The sequence below is a fragment of the Octopus sinensis genome, linkage group LG16 (genome assembly GCF_006345805.1).
Source record: "Octopus sinensis linkage group LG16, ASM634580v1, whole genome shotgun sequence".
NCBI classification, from domain to species: Eukaryota; Metazoa; Mollusca; class Cephalopoda; order Octopoda; family Octopodidae; genus Octopus; species Octopus sinensis.
Genome location: NC_043012.1, coordinates 33,852,023 through 33,876,539, shown reverse-complemented (window position 1 = coordinate 33,876,539; position 24,517 = coordinate 33,852,023). Strand labels below are relative to the sequence as shown.

General features: G+C 33.9%; 1 protein-coding gene and 1 long non-coding RNA gene across 4 annotated transcripts in view; one reads left to right on the top strand and one right to left on the bottom strand.

The window, feature by feature from the left end:
- The first annotated feature begins 4,064 nt into the window (after positions 1-4,064).
- On the top strand, positions 4,065-23,498 carry LOC118766558. The gene is made up of 3 exons (XR_005002492.1): positions 4,065-5,628; positions 13,438-13,444; positions 23,485-23,498. It is a non-coding gene; the product is annotated as an uncharacterized LOC118766558 (long non-coding RNA).
- The window catches only part of LOC115220589 (sestrin-3), a 54,804-nt gene continuing 41,270 nt past the window's right edge, over positions 10,984-24,517 (bottom strand). For all 3 annotated transcript variants that reach the window (XM_029790739.2, XM_036509978.1, XM_029790740.2), the window contains exons 3-9: positions 20,355-20,525; positions 18,978-19,160; positions 15,488-15,712; positions 14,517-14,649; positions 12,994-13,231; positions 11,961-12,186; positions 10,984-11,157 (exon numbers count right to left, since the gene is read on the bottom strand). In XM_029790739.2, coding sequence (XP_029646599.1) covers positions 11,071-11,157; positions 11,961-12,186; positions 12,994-13,231; positions 14,517-14,649; positions 15,488-15,712; positions 18,978-19,160; positions 20,355-20,525 — 1,263 coding nt within the window. In that variant the 3' untranslated portion in view covers positions 10,984-11,070. The remainder of the gene's footprint in view (positions 11,158-11,960; positions 12,187-12,993; positions 13,232-14,516; positions 14,650-15,487; positions 15,713-18,977; positions 19,161-20,354; positions 20,526-24,517) is intronic.

Sequence of the window (24,517 nt, the reverse complement as noted above, 5' to 3'; positions counted from 1 at the left end):
TCTCTGGCTGGTTAGTAGTCAAACCTCTAAAAGAATGGAAATAGGTCCCAATGTGAAATGTAAGCCTCATTTCAAACTACACATTAGATATTCTAGTAATTAGTGCTAAAGATTATGATTTATTCTAGTAATTAGTGCTAAAGATGTGATTTATAGTGAAGGTAGCTCAGTCGTTAGAGTGTCAGACTTACTATCATAAGTCTGTGATTTAGATTCTCAGACTGGGCTGTGTGTTATGTTCTTAAGCAAGACACTTTATTTTATGTTGCTCTGCTTCACTCAACTGTAGAAATGAGTTGTGATGTCACTGGTGCTAAGCTGTATTGACCTTTGCCTTTCTCTTGGATAACACCAGTGGTGTGGAAAGGGGAAACTGGTATGCATGGGCAACTACTGGTTTTCCACAAACAACCTTGTTTCAACTTGTGCCTCGGAGAACTTTCTAGATATTTGTGACCAAAGGGGGTCGTTTTTACATATGACTTATGGATGCGTTACATGTATATACATGCAATGATTAGAGGTATATATACATGTAGTAGTTATATATAAAGGAGTCCATTGTGCTTTCAGTGAAATTTGGCTGCTACTTCTAAAAGGTTGTACACCTGTGTAGAGGCATTTTTTGGATGGCTTCAAGTGAAAGTGGATGTTGTGTTGTCCCAGATCAGTCTGAGTTGAAGACAACTCTAATGAAAGCTGTTGCATATCCAAAGCTGTATTATTTAAGGTAGCAGACTGATTTGTGAGTTTTGACTTCTATTTTTAGCAAGTTGAGTGACCTTGTAACAGTTGTTTGTTGAACAAAGTGAACGCTATTTCTCCCTGCCTTCCTTTTTGTTACACAGCTGTTTCATAATTTTAGAGTGGGTGGTTGAACTAACAGGCTGGTGCACTCATTACTTCAGTGTCATTGAGAATAGATGTGCCTTCTATTTTTTTTATTACATATACATCATCATCCTTATTGTTTAACGTCTGCTTTCCATGCTAGCATGGGTTGGATGGTTCGACCGGGGTCTGGGAAGCCAGGAGGCTGCACCAGGCCCAGTCTGATCTGGCAGTGTTTCTACAGCTGGATGTCCTTCCTAACGCTGACCACTCCGTGAGTGTAGTGGATGCTTTTTACGCGCCAGGCGAGGCTCGCAACGGCCATGATTGGTTGGTGCTTTTTATGTGCCACCAGCACAGAGGCCAGTCGAGGCAGCGCTGGCAATGGCCACGTTTAGATGGTTCTTTTACGTGCCACCGGCACTGGTATTACAACTACGATTTCCATAAATTTTTGATCGATTTTGATTTTGATTTCACTTGCCTCAACAGGTCTTCGCAAGCAGAGTTTTGTGTCCCAAGAAGAAAGGTATGCATAAGTGGACTGGCTACATCCCAGGTAGAGGCCACGGGTTATGGTCTCACTTGTCCTGCCGGGTCTTCTCATGCACAGCATACTTCCAAAGGTCTCGGTCACTAGTCATTGCCTTGGTGAGACCATCAATGTATATTCATCATAATAGGATGTAATCAGCCTCACTGAGTCAAACAAAGGAAACCCATCTCCTACAAAAAAATAAAAAAAACAAGACAACTTTAAAGTCAAACCAAAGGAGAAGTGTGCCGTACAGTGGGATTGAACCTTGTTGCAAATAAAAGCTTAATGCCACAGGCTCAGCCAAATAGACAATGGGCATGGCCATGAAGTTAATTCTTTTATTCTTTTGTTCCAGTCATAGGACTGTGACCATGCAGGAGCACCGACTTATTTTCTATAGGTTTCGTTGTCCTTTGTAGTCCCAGGTTTAGTTCCACAGTGTGACACCTTTGGCAAGTGTTTTCCACTATAGCCCTGTTCCAACAAAAGCCTTGTGAGTGGATTTGGTAGATAGAAAATGAAGGAAGCTGTCATACATGTACATATCTCTATGTAGGAGTCATAACATCTGTCCCCCACCACCACCACCATCACTTGACAAATAGTGATAGCTTATGTCCCATAACTTAACAATTTGGCAAAAAGAGACCAATAAATTGAGTATCAGGCTTTAAAAAAAATAAGTACTCTGGTTGATACATTCAACTTAAGCCCTTCAATGCGGTGCCTCAGCATGGCTGCAATCCAGTGACTGAAAGAAGTTAAGACAAGATATATATAATTTTGTGTTGTTATTATATTTTGACAATATTTTTGTTAGAAAGCTGATACATCAATTTCTTTATTCTAACTCATTTTGCACTTTATAAAGTATTTATAAACCGTTTTTTGCTATTTTTGTTTAGAGATGGATAAGTCAGAAATTCGTAGTTTTGAAATATGAGTTCTTTCTTGGAAGTACAGCTCAGAATATTAATGGCGTATTTCATTCTAATGTTATTATACAGCAGACAGTATCAAATTGGTTTGCAAAATTTCACTCTGGTAACTTTGACCTCACAAATGAGTAACACAGTCGACCAGAAACAAAGATGGATATGACGAACTGAAACCCTCGTCAAGTCTCAAAGTGCCTGTGAATTATCGTTGTTTGGCATTAGCAAACAAACAATATTGACTCACCTAATTCAAATCAGTAACGTGAAAAAGTTGGATAAGTGGGTTCCACATGAACTCAAGGGAAATCAGAAACAGTAATGTTTGGAAGCCTGCATTATGCTGCTTTTCCATCATGAAAATGAATCCTTTTTTAATCGAATGTGAAGTGAAATGGATCCAATACACCAACTGTAAACATTCAGCACAGTGGTTGGATGAAGACGAGCCACCAAAACACAGTTCAAAAAGCGAAATTCATCAAAAGAAGCTGGTGTGTGTTTGGTGGTCTGGCACAGGTGATCCATTATGACTTCATTGAACCTGGCTCTTCAATCACGGCTGAAGAACACTGCAGCCAACTGGATCAAATGATGCAAAATCTTACAAAAAAAAAAAAAACCCCAGCCTAAATTAGTCAACAGATCCACTCCTATTTTATTGCAAGACAACGCCAAACCACACAAGACAAAAATGTCATTGGTGAAACTACAGGAGTTGGATTTGGAAGTTCTCCATCTTCCACCATACTCACCTGATCTTTCCCCTACTGGTTACCATTTCTTCCAGAATTTGGATAACTTTTTGGTAGGAAAAAAATTTAATTCCAACGATACTGTAAAACAGGCCTTCCAAGATTTTATTGACTCTAGATTGCCAAGCTTCTATAGTTCCAGGCTGGACTAACTACTGCTGAAATGGTAAAAGTATATTGACAATATGGGTGCATACTTTGATGAATAAAACTATGCCTTGTATTTATAGAACATTAGGAAATTTTTTCTTTTCTACAAATTTCATACTTGACGAGCTTATATATATATATAATCATCATCTGCTGCTACATTCTGAGTTCAAATTCTGCCAAGGTCGACTTTGCCTTTCATCCTTTCGGGGTCGATTAGATAAGTACCATCTATTCACTGGGGTCGATATAATCGACTTAATCCGTTTGTCTGTCCCCTCTGTTTAGCCTCTTGTGGGTAGTAAAGAAATAGGTATTTCGTCCAACCTTGTTCTGAGTTCAAATTCTGCTACGGTCAACTTTGCCTTTCATCCTCTGACGTTGATGTAATCCCCCATCCCCCGAAATTGCTGGCTTTGTGCCAAAATTTGAAATCAATAATGTGTATGTTTATTTTTAGACTGACATTTTAGGGTAGGTGTAAGAGGCTGGATTAAATGCTAAAAAGAAAGGGATGCTTAACCCTTTCGTTACTGTATTTCTTTTGAGATGCTCTGTGTTTCTCTCAATTACTTTAAACATAACAAAGAGTTTAGTAAAATAACTTAGTTATCATTAAGCTAGTGATAGGAACATAAATTGTGACTAAGGTTTAGTGGAAGATTTTAATTCAAAACTCATGAAAACAAGACACTTGTACTCAGAGCCAGAGCTAGTTTGGTAACGAAAGGGTTAACAAAGGAACCGGTCCCGTGCTAAAAAGGGAACATGCAAGAAGATGAAAAAGAAAAAGAAATAACAAAATCACGAATAGTTTTTTTTTTTCTTTATTGTTTGTTCATTCTGAGATCACAAATTTAAAAATATAAAAATTGTACAAGGTATTTTAAGTTTTTTATATATTTTTTTTTTACTTTTAAAATTCCTTTTTAGATTTTCATCACCCATTTTTGTCAATGTTTTTTTGTGTTTTTTTTTTTTAATTATATTTTTTGTCCCGTTCCTTTCTTCTCTTCACACACACTCACTATATCAATCTGTCTTGTCTGCTTCACCTTGTTAAAACAAAGTGAAGTGGCACTTGTTCAGAGAGAGTCAAGCAATAATGGCAATAATTAAGAGACAGAGGAGAGAGAGAGAGAGGAGAGGTGCTAAAGGTGTACATTTTTATGAGAAACCTGAACTGAGAGCTGGAAAAGAGGAGCCAGAAAATTGTAATTTCCCAATTAGTCAATCTACCCTGTCACCCCCCATCAAGTACAACTTGCTAAAAATTGGAAGTATTTACTAATGTCTTTACTAATTATTATTGTCAACTGAGGTGGTTCCAATTTAAAGAGAAGATCAATTTCTCTTAAACAAAGGCTTTATCAGGAAAATCTAAGTTATCAAAGTTGCCATTGTTATTTTAGCATTTGTTGCAAGAACTTAAAAGTAACCCTTTATTTTGGTTTTAAAGATTTATATATATATATATATTTTATTTTTTATTTTGATAAATTAATTTAATTATCGTCAGAAAATCAAGAAATCACAACCAACATATATATTGGGATGGGGTAGGAGGCTTCAGCTCAATAATGCCACCAGAATGAGAAAGTCAGGAAGATTAAGAGAGGGAGAATATATTTTTTAATGGACAAAGAATGGCAGATGTGTTTGATGCGTAATATTGCCCTAAAAACCAGTTCCCAATGAAATGGCATCACCAAGCAATTTGTTGGGGGTTTTAATTGGAAGAAGTAGAAAACGAATATATATATATATATATTTATATAAATAAAAAACTGAATGGCAAGGAAAACGAACTCTTAAACCTGAACAGGTAGTCAGCTCCCAGAGTCTGATAAGCCCTATACTGCAAGTAAGGAATTGGAGAATCTAGACCAGATTTTACACTGTCTTCAATTTTGACCCTATATACATGTTAAGTCAAGTTCATTGTCAATATTTTGTCTGACAAAGTGACAAACTTCAAAAGAGAGCAGAGGTTGTGACAATTGCAATCAAAATTGCAACTGGAGCTCATGATTTTACAAAGCTCTAAACACCACTGCTACATGTTAGAATTGCGACCAATACTAACAATCTGTGTGTGTGTGTTACATTTAATAAATCATGGTATAGTTGAAATGTAAAACTTCAGCTTTGTCTCATTTTACAGTCAAGGGAGAGGGTACGGCAGTATATGATTATTGTAATGTCACTGAAAACTGTCTTTGGATTCATTTATAGCCCCGTTAAGTAAACAAACTGTTCTTTTTCTCCAGGAATATTCCAATTTACAACTGGAGACTCATAGGATTAGCGAACAAAGTTTCTTTGTCTGCCACAATGTGAAGGACATTATGATAAATTTAAAGCTTAGAGAAGGATGGGGCAAGTTCCTGGTGGTATCTTAAAGTTGCTGTGAATGTGTGTTATGTGTGACGGGGGAGGCATTAAGATATTGATTAGTTTCCTTGTTTGCTTTAACACACACACTTCTCAAATCGTGCATGTTGATTAAACAAGTTTTTTTTTTTTTTTTGACAGAAGGAACTCATGTGGGAGTACATAAATGTATTTTGTTGGAGTATTGGTATATGCAACTGTTAAGTCTATCATAATCATCATCAGTAATAATAAATTCTTCGGAAATTCTTTTAAAAAATATCAGTCAGATTACAGTTTTATGTTGTAAAGAATTTGGTGCCACAGACATACATACATTCCTACCTACCTTTCATACAAACATTTCTACTTGAAAAGATATCACTATACAGCTGCACTTGGTAAAAACAGCTGTAAGACTATCAATAATAATTATTATTATAATATAATAATGTAAAAAAAAAATAAAATAAAAGGAAAGAAACGAAAGTTTTTCACCAACTTTGAGAGGTAAAATTCAGTAGTTCTCAGTTAAACTACAAGTTTTGGAAGAACAATACAAAATAACTGAAGTCAAAAATAATAATAATAATAATAATGATGATGGTAAAAACACAAGATTTATGTTTCTTTCTCATCAAGTAAGAACTCTTAAAACATTACATATGTTTTTCAAAGAAATTTACAAGTTCTGGACTGGAGCCTTGTCGTAAGAAAAAACAAGTAAAAAAAAAAAAGGGATAAAAATAAAAAAATAAAATAAAAACATTAGGAATGGTCCGGTCCGTCCAAACCAATTGTAAGAAAAAAATCACAAATGCAGGAAAAATTATACAATACATACAATGTGTGTGTGTGTGTATGTATATATGTACATATATATATATACATACATACATACACACACACACTCACAAGTGTATATATTTACACATGTATATACATACGTATTATATAAAGTGTTGCATATATTTATACAACAGGAAAGACATTAGTTATTAGGTAAGTTTTTGTGCTGTGGGATTCATATTATAGAATTCAACAAGAATGGACACTGAATTCTCAAAAAAAAAATAAAATCCTATTATAGTCTTACAAAGGAAAATAATAAATAAAAAAAGTTTGGGCCAGAAGAATTTGACTAGAGGATGGATGATAGCACATGTTTCATGAGAATTACTAATCAATCTGATAAATAAACTACTAATTAGCTATTATAGGAATAGTTTTCATTTATTTAAGTAACAAATGAATTTTTTACATTTTACTCTTTTGGCATTTCAAGTTGATTAAAAGGGATGATATATTAACAGGCTAACCTATGATTATATATATAATAAAAATCAGAATTCAAACAGGAAACCCTAGGTAGCTGTTTTTAACAAGAATTGTGCTTTTTGTAAGTAAATAATGACCCTTCTCCCAAGTTTCTAGTCAATTTGGATGTAAACCCAGTAAGATTGGCATTAGATTTTAGTATTTTATAAACTATCACTCCCACTTCTCTAAAACATTCTTTAAAACCTTTGCTATAAGTGGGTGTAATTAGGAATTAAAGAAATTTAGCATAAAAAGAGAAAAAAAACCAACTCAATTCTGAGAAACAACAGCCTCTGTCCAAAAGGCCAACAGAACCCAAGATATCACTTGTTAACCCACCAACCCTAACCAAACACCATCCCCCTTGTTAGAGAAAAACCAAAGATTAGAAGGAATCCTCCAAATAAATGAAAGATTTTATTTGAGGAAAAAAAAAACCCTTAGAAATTTTAAATTGGAATCTTACATATTATATACATAGATACCCAGTCATACAGATACATACATATATATATATATCACACCCAAAACATTTTGAAGAATTCCTCTTGATTTGTAAAAAGGCTTTGAAAAAGAAATTATAAAACAAAGTAAAACAACAGTTATTGGAATAGAAAACACTGCTTCAAGGTAACATAAAAAAAACCACCTTGAAAACACACACATACTCGCACACACACATTTGTATACATAAATACCTACACAATTTGAGAGCATATGTATATACATACGCATATATTATACATTTATATACAGGAACTGACCAAGCTAATATTCTTTAAACAAAATTGGAAGTCTTTGCTAATATAACACATTGTAGAGAAAAAAATAAATAAAATAAAAATGGATATTTTGTTCTTTGTGTTAAATAGACTATAAAAAATATTAGCAGAATAAGGGTATATATATATATATATAATAAAAAAAAAACATTTAGAATAAATATATAAATAAATTATTAATTGCTTTGATATTATTCTTTTCTTCTGCTATATTTTGACAAAAGTAGCGAAAAGAAAACTTTAAAGGAAAAAAGCCTTATGAGAAAAGAAAGTGGCCAGAACTTTTCTGCCAAAATAAGGAATTAAAAAAAGAAAAAAAATATACTTTTTGTTAAATAAATTTAGATTTTTATGTTTCAAGTAAAAATAAAAAAAAATTTTAATGTTTCATTTCAGGTGAGTTAACTCAAAAATATATATTACTCTCTTTAAATCACAAGGTATGATTATTATTTAAGTTTTATCTTTTAAGCTAAACTTTACATTGGTATATTATTATTATTATTATTACTACTACAACTACTACTACTACCAACACCATTATCCATCATCATGACCATCATTATGAAACTAGAGACCATCACAGTTGGAGAACACGTACATCTCACGAAAATATTAACCACCATTTCCACTTGAAGACCATTCCCTTCCCCCCTCACCCTTCTTTCTTTCTTCCTTTAAGAAAGTAGAATAAATATATATAATATATACGAAGAATTTTCGGATAGAAAATTATATTCTAAGACTGTTCACAAATATAACGAGCATGGTAATTGAATAGTTCTAAAGAGGGGACTGGTGATTGTTTTTTCTTTTTTTTTTTGTGGGTTTTTTTTTTTCAGAAACTAGAAGTTATTATTATTATTATTATAAACCTGAATATTGTTTTTCTAATAAACCTTAATCTGAAGGTCTCAATGTCCAGAGAATAGTTAAGTTTATGACAGACAGATACAGACTGATAGTTTTTCGTTAAGATTACATTGTGTATATGTAATTAGTAATGTTTTTAATTAATACTGAGAAATTATTGTTCAGAATAAAAACTATTAACAATAAATGTACTTATTTCGATGTTAGAAGAGTAGCCGGACTATATATACATATGTATCAAATCCAATAAAGTTTTTTTTAATTATCATTATTATTATTATCATTTTTTTTTTTGAAGATTTTATATGAATAATTCCAGAGATAACATGACTACAAGTTTAGAACTACAAGTATTTATATTTTGAGCTGCATTAACTACTTGAAAAAAAAAAAAAAAAAAAAATACAATCTAAATAATGCAGTTTTTTTCCATAAAAATTTGACAATGGGTTAATCATCTAAAATAAGGAAATAGATTTTCGAAAACAAAAAAAAATTGTTTTTTCATCAATAAATTTCCATAAAATGGTATTTTTTTTTTATCAAAATATTGCAAAATACCTTGCCTTATATTTCACCCAAGTAAATTATGTGTGTATGGGATACATGGATATATTTATTTTATATAACCATATGTGGGTATGTGTTTGTGTATATTGGTGTGTATATATAAGAAACATGTTAATGCAAAGGTACATTCTACATATAACAAGCTTGAGAAGGATGTGTTGCATGTTGCATGTGTGAGTGTGTGTGTAATTTATTCTACATCTGGAAAAAAAAAAATGCCCTGAACAGAATATTTTTGTGTTAAGACCCAATTTACCCCTTATGTTTGTTTGTACCCTGTGTAAATGTGTGAGCTCGAGTCCCATGCTTGTTATAATTAGTCCAGTTTAATATAATTAATGTTTTCCGTCAGCTCATGTATTGTTATAATGACATTTTCTATCTGAGATTGAGAGAGAGAGAGAGAGAGAGAGAGTTAGAAAGATAGTAAAAAGATATAATATATCACAGATTAATATTTTTTTTTTCTTCCTTAAATAACAGACATTCATGTGCAGTGAAGTTGACAGAATTAGTAGCAATACTCAAAATTTGATCCCAAGCAGATCACACAAGACCACAATCATGCTGTTCTACCTCGTACCATTTAGTCTATTCTTGGAAAACAATTATTTCACTGTCAACTGCGACTGCCGCCACAGCATGTCTGTCACTTACATGATGCACACATGGCAATAAGCCCGACTCCACCATATGCACATTATGTGCCAAGTATTTTAGAAAAAAAAAAAAAAGTACTAGAGTACTCATTTTGTATATCATTGTACAGTACTCTGTATCATTGTAGAGTACTCTCATATAATTTTTAATTTCTTGAAGGTCATTAAATAAAAAAAGATGTTTATATACCTTATATAACCAGTATGTGTATACCTCACTATATATATGCATGTGTATACCTCGTGTGTATTTATATAGTGTGTGCATTTACACATATTTACACACACCTCATATAAACACGTTTACGTATGTATATATATATACATTATACACACGCACACATATATACTCTTGTATATGCATATTATATATATATATATATAATATATATATATATATATATATATATACACATATTATATGTATATATGTGTGTGTGTGTATATATATATATATATATATATATATATATTAAAACACACCTTATATAACATAGAAGTATATATATATTACATATATAACTATTTAAATGTTGTTAGCCAAGGTTATACACATGTATACACATACCTGTGAGGCTATACAGATGTATACACATTAACACAGACAGGCATACATTCATATGTATGAGAGTGTGTCTTGGTTTGGAATTCAGTTCAATTTTTTTTCAGTCAATATATATGTATTTTTTGCCCATTTTTAAAAAAGAAATGTTCACATAATGCTGTGGGTATATATTCATCAACATCATCATCATCATCATCATCATATTTGTGATGATTTATCCAAGGGAGGAAGAGCTTTTCTGATTTCTGATTTCTATGTCCCCTGAGCTTAATTGCAGACACAGCTGCTTCACAATTCTAGCTGCTGTAATATATTATATATATACATATTCAAATATATACGTACACACACACAGATATACATACATACACACACATAATATATATACATGTATAATACATATATATATATATATATATTACACACATATATATATATCATACACATATATGTTATACATTATACACACATATATATATATAACATATACACATATGTTATACATTATACACACATATATATATATAACATATACACATATGTTATACATTATACACATATATATACAGTATACATGTATAGACACACACACTTTCAAATATATACATATATAAAATATGGTTTTTATTTTGGCTCTTCTTCATAAATACCATATTAACAGTTCTATGACAGCAGGCACCCACTAGCACACCGGACAGAACCAGTCAGCAGTACCCACTTCAAGTCATGTACCTCATTACAGCCCGCAAAGAATATAACAATTCTGCCTGTAGACGAGCTTCCAACATCATCAAATTGACATGAACCTAAGTAAAAAGAAGAGAAAAAAAAAATTAAATTGTAATTAAAACAAATAAGATTAAGGATAAAAATTGAAAAATGAAAACTGTCCCTTGAAGATTTTTTTTAGTTAAAATATTCTAAAATTCATTTAGTAATTCTTTAAAAAGCTATTGCTACTTCTACATTTTTACAAAATACCCCAAAAAGAAAGAATTCCGAAAGAGAAAGTAAAATATATTCTTGAACAAATTGGTCCTCTCCTTTGATAAAGATTGAAGTTAAGTAAGATATATAATAATTCTTTTTAACTAATGGCTGGAATCTGAGCAATGTTTTTTCACTTTGTCTTTCATCTACTAAAACACTCAGTACTATCTCTCCATTTTCATCATTATGTAAGCAGATTAGCCGCCTCATTGGAAGGAACAGCGTTAACCCTTTAGCATTTAAACCGGCCAAAAGTATTCTGCCTGTTTTATGTTCAAACTGGCCGGATCTGGTCTTTCACACCAACTCTACAATATCGTTTTAAAAATTAACAGCTACCTCATCAAAATCTCATAGCACCAAGATTAATGCCTGATTAGTTCAAGGCAATGTGGATAAAAAAAAGGATTAATTTTGGCAGAATAATGCGAACACTAAAGGGTTAAAAGTTGCAAGGACTACAGAAGAGTAAGTCTGCTCAAACCAAATATTTGCTTTCAAAGATAGCAGGGAGAACCACGAAAGAGTAGGTTTTATTGCGAAGAAGCTAATGATTTCTAATTCTAATGATTCCCATTAAGTGGAACGGAGGTTTTTCTAAATGGTAATCATTACTTACCTTTTCCGAATGTTGAAAGCCTTTCAAAACATTTTTGTAATCTTGGTAGGAAACCTGCTCAGGATAACAAGTGACAGTTTTAACATAGGTTTTCAAGTCTCTCTCTAGTAGATCGGTCACTTCATTGTAATTGTAGTCATCGTGACGGATGCCATACATGAAGTGGATGTAGTTCCAGATGGCTCTCCGGAAAGCTGTCGTATCAACACCTTTGTTGTTACCCATTCTAAAGAAAAAAAAATATAGAAGAATTCATTAGGAAGATGAATTAGGAAAACTATACAAGAACATAATAATTGGAATAATTTTACCTCACTTTTAAACATTTCTATTTTTTTAACTCAAATGTTTGACAAGATTTTTACTTGGATACTTTGATAAATAAAATCTAAAAGTTACACACACACACATCAAGGTGTGGCCTTCCTCATTCTAGTTGCTTAAATCAATGACTTATTGGAATACTGCATAAAAGGTTGAGTATTCCACAGATAATTGTGTCTGTGATGTAATACTCTGACAGAATCAGTCTTAATAGTGTGTGGAAGGCTGAGCTCTTCAATCACAAGAACAGACAATCTGATGGCCTTTCACAAAGTTTCCATCTGGTCAATGCAAGGCTATAGAATGTGCAAATAAGTATTGCCGGACCAATGACATTGGTAGTTTATGATTTTTTTTTTTAAAAGTTCTCTACAGTATTTACTTTAATTTTCAGTTCAAATACAACCTTTAATTATTTCCATTAAAATTAACATTTCATTATTTGTATGTCAACTGACAACAAATCACAGAACTTTTTATTAATGGAGTAAATATTTTTAGAATTGAATAGTTGCCATTCTTGGTAGCACACAGCAGAGTGCAACATTCTTTCAATCCAGATCCTATTTTGCAGCCGACAGACTTAAGAAGTCTAACAGAAATATTTAAGGGTATGTTCATATTACTACCAACGACCTTTTAAAAACCACAGAAAATAAAAACCAAATGAAATATGGAAATAAAATCGAAAATCTGGTTGGTTACTTACGTATTATAAGTAAGGTTGTAAGCCACTCGGAATTTTTCGTCCAATAGACTTCCAATCTCTGGATAGAGACGATTGGCTAATGAAAACCCATGATCTTCCCAGGAGTAATCCTGAGCTCGGAATGTAGCTACTTCTTGGTAATTAACACGTTTGAAGTCTTGGTATGTGTAGTCTGGTTCATAGACATAGCGTAGTATGTTTGATTTGTTTGCAGTGAGATTCTCTGTTGAGGTACTTACTAAAAGAATTAAAGAAAGAGAGAACCAAAAAATACAGTAATTCTAGATGAGACAAGAGGGAACATAAACATACACAAAACACACAGCACTATCTATCTATATGTGTGTATGCTGAGAGAGAGAGAGAGAGAGAGATGTTTGGAGTGAAAAGCAGAAACTGTGCTGCTAAAACTGTCAACAGATGAGAGAGCAGCATAATGTGTAGCTGTGTTGTAAATGTGCCAAGATGGTTGGAATGCTCCTGTGTTGCAAATCTACCCAACAATGTTAGCTGGGGAAAAACAATTCTAACAAAATAAACACAATACCCAACGTTTGAGAACATTTGTCGTAATATGGAAGGATGCAAGGAATGAGTGACTATAATATGACAGGACGGGGAGTTGTACAACCGTTAGCTTCTCTCCTTTAAGTGGCTGCAACCAAGATGTTTCACCATTCAACACCAAGAATCTCTGGCCCCTATTAGCTTTAGTAGAACCTCAGTTCCATTCATGCATTTACCACTGCCATCAATGCAGTTGAGTGGGTCTCCAGCCTCTATTAGGGTGCAAAAGTTTCCAAATTAGATCATCCATTATGGCCTGCTGTTCAGCACAATAGCAGCAGCCAGTAAAGTCTCCCCTACATTGAACAACAATAGTAGAAAACGGGCAGAATGTGTCTATAAATCTCTTCTTTGCTCTTGTACTTAATGCCAGGAAATGTCTTGAGCCCTCATGGGGCCTGGTGCATGTACCAGCAAGGCCATCTTGAAGCTCCTTCTTCCCAGACCAGGCCAGCTCTCACTGAGAAGACTGATGGTCCAAATCTTCATTCCAATTGTGAACTTTTTCTCCTTGGACAGGGAAGAGTCTACCACGGTTATCTTTAGTGGCATTTATTGTCAACAATATGACATATTGGGTCTTTGTGAAAAATAACATTTTGGCTAAACCAGTTAGGAAAACAGAAAATGTCTGGCTAAAAAATTATTAAGAAACCATATGCAGAAATAAGAATCTTTGACCTTTCACCTTTGCAGCCAACTCAAGACATTTTGAGGGAATATTTAAGTTTCTTATCAGTCTATTTTTTTTTTTTTTTTTTAATAAAAGTGATTTCTGACACGGGTCAAAGACCATACATATGGGGTAGGAGTCACAAACCTATTTGATCAAACCCTACTGAGAAGGAAATCAAATGCAAACTGAACAAGGAACACATGAAGAAATAATAATCTTAAGCATGCTGTGTGGCACCCCATCAATGCCACTCCCCCCAAAATAGTTATTTTGAACTTACATTCGAGGTTAGGAGATTCCACCTTCTCAAATCCTTTCAGCATTTCTTCTTCTGTTGCTTCTTCTTGGGTTTCACTCAGCTTCTTCATTCGTTCAAGTAAAGCTTCGACTCCTCCCTCAAAGCATTCATAAGACTGTTAAGAAATACAATAATTCAGGGTTATTGAAAATCCTGCACTAATTATTTTAGAGGTTTATGGAAGAGAGAAATCAAGCTGACAAGGTTTTAACAATGTGCTGACTAAAAATGGTTTTTCTGGACACGGAAATCAGAAGTTTAACTAAATCTACTATATGGCACCACCACCACTGAGAGTTGATAAAAATAGGATCAGTCAGTTACAGGGACACAATGTCCATTTCCCCAATATGTGGTACCTAAGTAAGATATATTTTTATAATTACTACAATCAATGGTTGAACTAATTTAGTTTTTTTTTCCTTCTTCTTCTCGAAATTAGGACTTCAAACCTACCCCTGGAATTAATAAAGTACCAGTTATATACCGAAGTGTTTAGTTCCTAATACATTGTAATGCATCTTCACTCAGAGAATTGAACCCAGTTTGCTGTCTTTGTTTGCTACAAGATATTTTTTCCCCACCATAACAAGTAGTGACGATGAAAACTCAATTTATTAAAAAACTAATAATATAATTAACAAAATTCAGAAATCAGTTGAATACTTTGTACTATTATTAGCGTTTTAGATTTCAATTAATTAAATCAAAAAGGAAATAATAGTGATTCAGTTAATTGCATCATTAAATGATTAATACTGTACCAGAATAAAAAAAAAATCTATGTACTGTCATTAGCATTACAGAAATTGTTTAGTGAAAGAGAAATTAGCAGTTACACACACACATACGCAGTTCTATGTTACCATGTAAGCATAGTTATATTTCTCATTTACAATAAATACAACGTTCCTCTACTGAGCTATTTAAAAAGAAAAAAAAGTTTCACTTACATTATCTTCTTCCTCTTCTGTTTCTTCTTCACTTTGACAGCCATTTTCACAAGAATCATCATAGTTCTTGGAAGCAGGCAGGTAAGTGAGTCCTTGATCAGCATCAAAATCACAACTAATTCCACAGCCATAAATAAACCCGGACAATGCATGGAAGTGAGAAAGTATTATTAATGCCTGAGTTACCTCAGACACCGACCAGTTGTTGGGCCCTTTGGTAAGTTTCTGGAAATTACAAATAAATACACCACATTACAAAATAATATTGAAATCCAGCACAACATTAAATATTCTATATTTTTAACTTTTGGACAAAAATTCTTAATGTCAATAGGTCATGATGCTCCAATGATAAGAAAACAACAAAACTAGAAGCTTGGCCAGGTTCTAAGGATCATTTTACATTGAAACAATACCTGGTGTTAGTTGTACAATTATTTATTTTAAATGGTTTATGTAAAACAGTTATCATTAAATAAATTAATTGATAAACAGATATGTTAATAATCTCTAATAATTGTGAGATGAAATTTGTCTCATTTAAAATGTTGGGAACTGTTCTTAAGTTTGTGGAATTAATTTAATAATTTTCTTTCTTCAGTTTTGTCAACAGGTCTTTTATGGGGAAGAGGAAATGGATTTGAGGAAGAGAGTGAAATATTTTATGCAGTTTTTCCTAACCCTTAAATACCATCTCTAGTTAAAAAATAGACATTTGTTAACAAGTATTTTGGTAAAGAGGAGGGTGGAGGATTGAGAGAGTTATGCGGGGTTTTTTTCTTCTTCTTTTCATTACATAGTTAACCCATAAACTTCCTTCACTGCTTCACCCTTAGCTACTAAATAGCTGCCACCGTTCCTACTTCATGACCTGAATACACGACATTAAAAAGGAAAGGTATCTATTGTAGCTACTTACCAACACACACACACACACAGAGAAAAGTCTTCAACAATATAGCAGTTAAGTAAAATGGAACTGACACTAATTAACAGCCTAAGTATTAAATTACACAAGATTTGTACAATTAATCTTAATATTAACTAATCTGTCCACCATCCCTCTCGACTGGCCAGCTTGTTTTAACAAGTTGTAGAAGTGAGTGCTGTGTTAGTGTAATGTGAAGTGGGGGGAGGGGCTAAAATAATTAATTGAAACCTGCCTCTAATTAGAGAAAGAAAACAAATTAATCTCTCAAAGTAAATTTTACAAATTAACAGAAAGGAAATTATGACAGTTATTTCCAAGCAAGGGGACAAATATATGATGATTCAGCATATTTGACCTTGTCAGTAATTTACTGCTGATCAATTGAGAAGATATTCTCGATAAAGTCTAACACAGTGGAACACTTCCATGGTAGTCCCCATTCAAGCTTTCCTTCTCCAAATGTGAATTGACTTCCAGGGATCAATTCTTAATCGCTCCAAATTGTCTTTCCTTTCCTGTGACAGTTACAAAAACCCCTGCCACAACTACAAGGAAAATTTCAGTTAATCTGTTTTTCTTCCAGCATTGAAATTAATTATCCCATAACTTTAAACCTAAATTTACACTGCAGTTCCAGTTTACCATTGTAAACCAACAGGTCACAATTCAGAGTTAAACATAAAACCACTGGCCTTGAATGAAATCAAATCCACTGGAAACTATATTAATATGTTCGACAATTATGTAAAAGCAAATAAATCCAGTTTTCTCTGATCAATGATTTATCATTTATTTAATAGTTATGGTGAAACAGCTAAGTAGTGGAACAGTCAATCTCCTTTACATTGCTTGGCTTTCTTTCAGGGTCAATAAAAAATCTATACCATTAATAAACTGAAGATGAAGACAAATCAGCTGGCATGTGCAACCCATCCATGCCAGTGTGGAAGGTGAACATTAACCCTTTTGTTACCAACCCGGCTGAAACCGGCTCTGGCTCTGAGTACAAATGTCTTGTTTCCATAAGTTTTGATTTAAAATCTTCCACCAAACCTTAGTCAGAATTTATGTTCCTAACACTGGCTTAATGATAACTAAGTTATTTTACTAAATCCCTTGTTATATTTAAAGTAATTGAAAGAAACACAGAGCAATAAATACAGCAACGAAAGGGTTAAATGATGAGGATCTTGATTATATATAAGTCCACTCTGCTTGGTGCTAAGAAGGACATCCAGCTGTAAAAATCCTGCCAAAACAGTCACAGAAGTCCGATGCAGGCTTCTGCCTGGCTGGTTCCTGTTGAACCGTCCCACCCATGCCAGCATGGACGTTAAATGCTCATACATTACGCACAAACATTTCTCCACTTCAGTTAATGTAGCGTCAAACCAACTATTTAATATTTAACGGAGACAAGATTTATTCAAGTGAAGTAACAAAGGAGACCGATGACAAGTCATTCATTTGTTCAGGACTGTAAGTAAGTTCTAGATATGTACTGGGGAAATGGTCTCTCTACTTCCTTGGTAAATCTATGGCCTCATACCAAAAGACTCTAAAATATAATCCGGAGAAATATTTGTAAAGAGGAATATCACAGAAACCATACCACCATTTTGACTTTCAAAGAGCAAAAGCATTTTTATATTTCTTATTTATTTGTTTGTTCGTATTGAATGTGGAACTGTTAAGTTGCTGCTACGTTGGAGGAGGGGTAAAGAGATACTGCTACACGAGAGGGAGAGAAAGATTGTTACAAATGTGCAAAGTTTATTCTGTGTAAGCTGCCACTGTAAAAACATGTTTGCATTCTATTTGTTGTAGTTTGTGTGTAAAGTAAAAAAAAGCTAACAAGAAGCAGTGGCCTATTTTCAAGGATAACCAGTCGACTAGTCGCAGCTGGTTGGTTGGGAACAGTAGAAATAAGAGAAAAGAAACTCATTTAAACACTTTTTTATATACCGACTACAAAAGCCTGTTTACATGCAGACCTATAAAAATACTTAACTCAAACACAACAGTTTATAAACACACCATACCAAATATATCTATAAACACACCATATACACCACAGTAAATAAATATACTATGAAGGCTTTCCTAATTAATTTAATTAATTGCTAATTCTAGGTTAATATGATACCAAACACTAGAGGTGAGGAAAGGGTCGTGATGGTCGTACATTATTAAAAATATATTAGTAGCATATGTGGAAATATAAATTCCAAGAACTGAATTTTATGTGAAGGTTATATTAATGAAAGAGAGTGCTTTTTTGGTGTTTTTTTTTTCCAGTGTGAAAATTTAAATTGATAAAAATTTCGTGAATCAAGAAAAATAGATTCTCAATTTACAGTATCCTTCTTCTTATTAGCTATTTAAATTTTAAATGATTAAAATAGAAAACTAAAAAAACTGACTCTCCACACCTCCAGTATTTTGTCTTTATAGGATTGTTAAAATCGTGTTGAGGAACAGCAGAATAATCTAGGAAAGATTCAAGAGAAACCAAAGGTGAAAAAATAAAATGGAAAAACTCCAAAATTTGAAACTTACTTCTATATGTGATTTGTTTATTAACCATGGCCTATGGGCAAGCAATTTATTAATTTCATAAAGATCTCGTAGTTTCTGTGGGATGTAATCCAACCCTTTCAACCAATCGGCGTTACCGCTCTGTAAGAGGAACTCAGTAGCTTGAAGTTGAATGAGGTAGGAACACTTGTGTCGACCAGCAGCCTACATCGGAAGAAACAAGTTCATTAGACTGACTTTACGAAGCCTTATTTTAATCATAAATTTAATAAATTATTAATTGAAAAACTATATTTTCTGAAAAAAAAATCTGGCAGCCAAATGGTTGAATTTCCTTTTTCTTACACAAACAGATTTATATATAGCGTGATGAAGAGATGAAATGAGGTTTTGTGTCTTGAAGTTACTAGGACCATTTCATTAGCAGGTTCTTTGTTATATGAAATATATATACGACAGGGATGAAACTCTGCCAGATCAAGATTGAAACCTGGTTCGCCAGCCCTCAATCAAACCGTCTAACCCATGCTAGCATGGAAAGCGGACGTTAAACGATGATGATGATGATAATGACAGCTTTCAATTCTGCATTTGTTGTAGATGATCCTAGCAGCACAGTTGCACAGGGCTGGCCAATTCTTTCCACCATCATAAGTTTTAAAATTCAATTTTCCATGCTTGTATGAGTCAAGATGGAATTTGTTGAAGCAGATTTCCTATGGCCAGATGCCCTTCTCATTGCCAGCCCTAACCGGTTTCAAGAAAGGTAATACTTTCCTTTCTCCATGGCCACATAGGTTTTGTATGGAAGGTTGGAAATGAATAACCTTTACAACCATTAACTTATATCAAGACAAGGGGACACAAAAACACATATCTATATATGCATACATACATATACAAGATGAGCTTCATTCAGTTTCCATTTACCAAATCCAGCCATAAGACTGCACTTGTTGCCTGGGGCTTTAATAGAAGACACTTGCCCAAGGTGCTGTGCAACGTGAAATCACAGTTGGGAAGTAGGCCACTTAATTAAAAATAAAGGGTTTACAGCAGTTGTTTCAAAAAGGTTCACAGACCCTTCTTACACACACACACACACACATACACACTTTAAAGGACAGGATGATCATAGCTGGAACATCTGAAGTTAGGATTACACTACAACAATAGCCTGCAAGCAAATGATGGTAGTAGTATTTGAGCCCTTGACTTAAGAGATGAAAATTCTGTGCTGCATCTATTTAGCAGCTTCTGTTGACCAGCAAACAGAACCTGAGAATTTAAAAACAAGGATTTTCATGCTTTAGAGAAAATGAAAAAATAAAGAAAAAAGATGATTTTTTTTTTTTTTTCAGAATGTCTTGATTTATTAAATGATGAAGAAATACTTACCATTATAGCTATATAATGTCTATATGCAAATGGTAATGGTCCATCAGCTCTCATTAAATGGTTCTGAGTCTTGAGAAAACATTCTAGATACTTTGTATGGTAAGCCATCAGGTGTGTTATGTAATCAGAACGATTGTTTGTGATAAACGCATTCACAAAAAGAGTGCGTGTCTGAAAGAACAAGAGAAAAAGAAAATCCAGTACATGAAACACGCAAATAAAAAAAACAAAAAAAAATTTCCTACTTCCCCCAAAACTTGGATAAAAAAAAAAAAAATTTCCTGCTTCCCCCAAAACTTGGATAAAAAAAAAAAAATTTCCTGCTTCCCCCAAAACTTGGATAAGTTGAAGTATAATGGAGATGGGGGATTACTTCCCTACCAAGTAAGGCATTTAGCATTTCTGGTTTCATCTTGCTTGAAAATTCTAGAACCTATAGTGTAGAAGAGCAGCAGTAGCAAGGGCAACCAACTGGAAAAATCAGTTGGTAAATTAAAAAAAAAAAAATATAAAAATTATAGGAATATTCTAAAACTTTGATTTTGAGTAAAATTTATAGATCCTTCAATAACAATGAAGTTTAATGTTTTTGCCACGCGAACACCAACCAGTTTCTTTCGATTGTTCTGCATCTGTTTCATTTTATTTTACAAAATTGAACATTTGCATACTGTTCGTCAGCCAGGCAAACTGAAACAAGCAGAGTTACGTACCTTACATTCAGAAGAACAAATAACCTAAAAATATTGAAAGGAGTTTCATAGAGTGGAAATTACAGCCAATTTATATAAAACATTGTTAATAGAAATAAGTCTTCTAATTACAATGATTTCTGGTCGGCTGAAGAAAAGGAACCACACAACACGGTGGCATGTAGGAGGCACCATTCGAGCGGGGTCGTTACCAGCATCACCTTACTGGCACCTGTGCCGTTGGCATGTGTAAAAAGATTCGAGCGAGGTCGTTGCCAGTACCGCCTGACTGGCCCCTGTGCTGGTGGCATGTAAAAGCACCTACTACACTCTCAGAGTGGTTGGCATTAGGAAGGACATCCAACTGTACAGTCAAACCGTCCAACCCATGCTAGCATGGAAAGTGGACGTTGAACGATGATGATAACACGTCATGGGAATAAGATACAACTCTTCTGGAAGTTTGAAAGGTCAACTGAACAACCCCAAATTACAGGAATTTGAAGAACTACAATCAGTAACATTGCTGACAGTTACTGTGGAAGGTATTTCATTCCCTAATTGAGTTTACACAGGCAGCAGTGGTTTCTTCCTACCTATCCAAGGGGAAAATTTCAACGGAATAAGATTTGTAACATCAAGCTAATTACAAATTAGAGAAATAATAACACTGCAAGCAAACTATTCTATCCAATATTGTTTTGGGATAGATGCTTGCCTGGAAAAACCAAATAAATTGAACAGAAGAATGGCAGGTATTGGCAATAGGATTGGTGGAATCAGTAACTATAGCACACAAAATTGAAGTAATTAACCACAACCTTGTATGTTCTGAGTTCAAATCCCAAAGACAACTACCTTTTATTTCATCCTTCTGTAATTGGTAGATCCAATGGTTCTTTCTTACCAAATATTAGTGGCTTGTACCAAAGTAAGAAATCAATATTACATAAAAGGGTAGAAGATGACATGGCACAAAATTCCTTGTGGTTATGACTCTTTTACATCCTGAGTTCAAATCTCATGAATGTTGAATAAAATCAATATAAAATCAATACTGTTTCTCTGACAGAAATCAATATTATGTAGATGAGACTTTATTTTTGTAGTTTGAAATCTGATTGCAATGAACTCAATTGTAAAAGAAATATTAGCAGGAAGATGGCTGTAGTACATCTATTGCGGTTCAATACATTCTAACAGCTCAGCAGCTAGTTGTTGTTTGGCCCCAGTCAAAGACATTCCAACTGTGCCCAACCCGTTCTCCCCTATAAGATAGTGGGGGTGCCATTTCTAGCATGCAGAGTGACTCCTTGGCAGTATGGTGGTTGGTTTATTTACCTATCAGCAAGAAATGTAACCTAGGAGAGAGACTGGCAGCAGTTTGCAATCACCTAAATGAACTATCATCAGGTGAACAGGGAAGCTAAGCTTGGGATCACCTTAAAACCATTCCATGGATTAGACAGTAGCTATTAGATTTTAATCTCTGAACGAGGTATAGACAGTAACTGCAGGACAATGTGAAGTATAATTGCCATCTAAATATGGCTAACCACTAAGGGTGGATGTTAATGTAGCTTGTAGCCCCAGGAAAACATCTCCAGAAACCTGGGTCCGTGCGTATCACGTCAGGTCGACGATGGGAAGGGTGGCTTCCCTTTGCAAATACCGATAGGGCACAGAAAGTGTGTCAATAGCCAGCTTGAGAAGATGTTCTCCTGGGGCTACAGGCTACAGTAACATCCACCCTTAGTGGTTAGCCATATTTAGATGGCAAATATACTTCACATATTAGATTTTAATTAGACAGCAAAATCTAGTGACCATTAAAGAAAGAAAAAAACCCACAAATATTGAATATATACAGGACCTTATAATTTATAGGAGGAAGTGAAGAAAATGTTTTTTTCTATAGATAGTAGAATGAATTGAAACCAGCTTGATATCGGCAGCCCTCGCCTAGTGCTAACATCACAATTTACTTAAGGTTTGAAGTATAATATTAGCTTCAAATTTTGGCACAATCCAGCAAGTTCGGGGGCTGGGTGGGGGAGTCAATTACATTGACCCCCAGAGCTCAACTGGTACTTATTTTGTTGGCCGCGAAAAGATGAAAGGCAAAGTCAACCTTGGCGGAATTTGAACTCAGAATGTGTAGACGGATGAAATGCCGCTAAGCATTTTGCCTAGTGTGCTTAACGATACTGCCAGCTTACCACCTTACTGTCTGAAGCAATATTAAAGCTAAAAATTAAATACCGAATCCAATTCCATTTATTATTGGAAAAGAAATAAATAAGAACTTTTAACAATAAGTTAATTCACAGATTTTAAAAGATGAAAAAGACTATAAAGATAGTAATAGGATAATCTAATGAAACCTGTAGAGTGAGTGAGTCTGCGTAACAGTAAATATCTCCATCGTTAGACAGCAGTGTGTGTGTGTGTTTAGCCCTATATCACAACCAGCTGTTCCAAGACATCAACATTGCAAACAAAATTAAGCTCTGACAGTCCAGAACTGATCAACCAATATAAAATTTTAAAAAATATGAAATTGTTCACACACACACAGTTCATTCACTAGAGATAAATATCAATCCCTTGACATTAAATTACAAATTTGAAGTCCCTACAACAGAAATATCTTTCCCTTCGAGGTGAACTTGGCTTTCCTAATCAAGAAAAAACATAAAAGAAAACCCTTTAAAGTTGCAAATATTTGGGGTACCCTCCCCATCCACAAACACCTTTAGCTAAGTCTTTGGGTTCTTTTACTTTTTGACATACATAGTGTCTGTATAGACTGTGTTGTTCACTCCCCCCTTCTTTTTTATGGTTAATTAGCCTACATGTTTATACCTCTTTTTTACATTCCCCTTGGAGTGGGAGATCACGATATAGGGTTAGAGCGCTGTGGGTCATACTTAGTGTCAGTACACTGAGGGAACAAAGGGCCCTTGGAGAAAGTAGCAATCGGGACATCTCATCTGGAACTAAACTAGTTCTAGAAATTGGCAAGAAATGGTAAACGCTGGTGTCTTTTAATAACAACTGTAACAACCCCTAAGTGGAGAAAAACGTCAACAGAATGGAAACCTCTCTGTGAGAGTTGCTTGATCTAGAAATAACAATCAAATTTCCTTCAAAACACGGCCCACTTTGTTTCTTATTTCAAAGAGGAACACATTAGACAATGTAGTCCAAGATACATCAGGTTCAGTTTCTTGAATTCAGAGGGTCAGTTCTCAAGTCTTCAATCTTTGCTATTTTGTAAAAAAAATTAAATTGGGAGTTGTGACAGAGGGCAAGTTTCTAATGAATATGAACCTCTGTAGCAGGTACTCTGGTCAAAACTTCACCCCTAACGTATATTTTATCAATTCCTTTTCAGGTCCAGTGTAAAATTACAATTTAATTCTTTGGTCGTTAATAATAATCCCAAAGAAATGGCGTCAATTGAAAAGA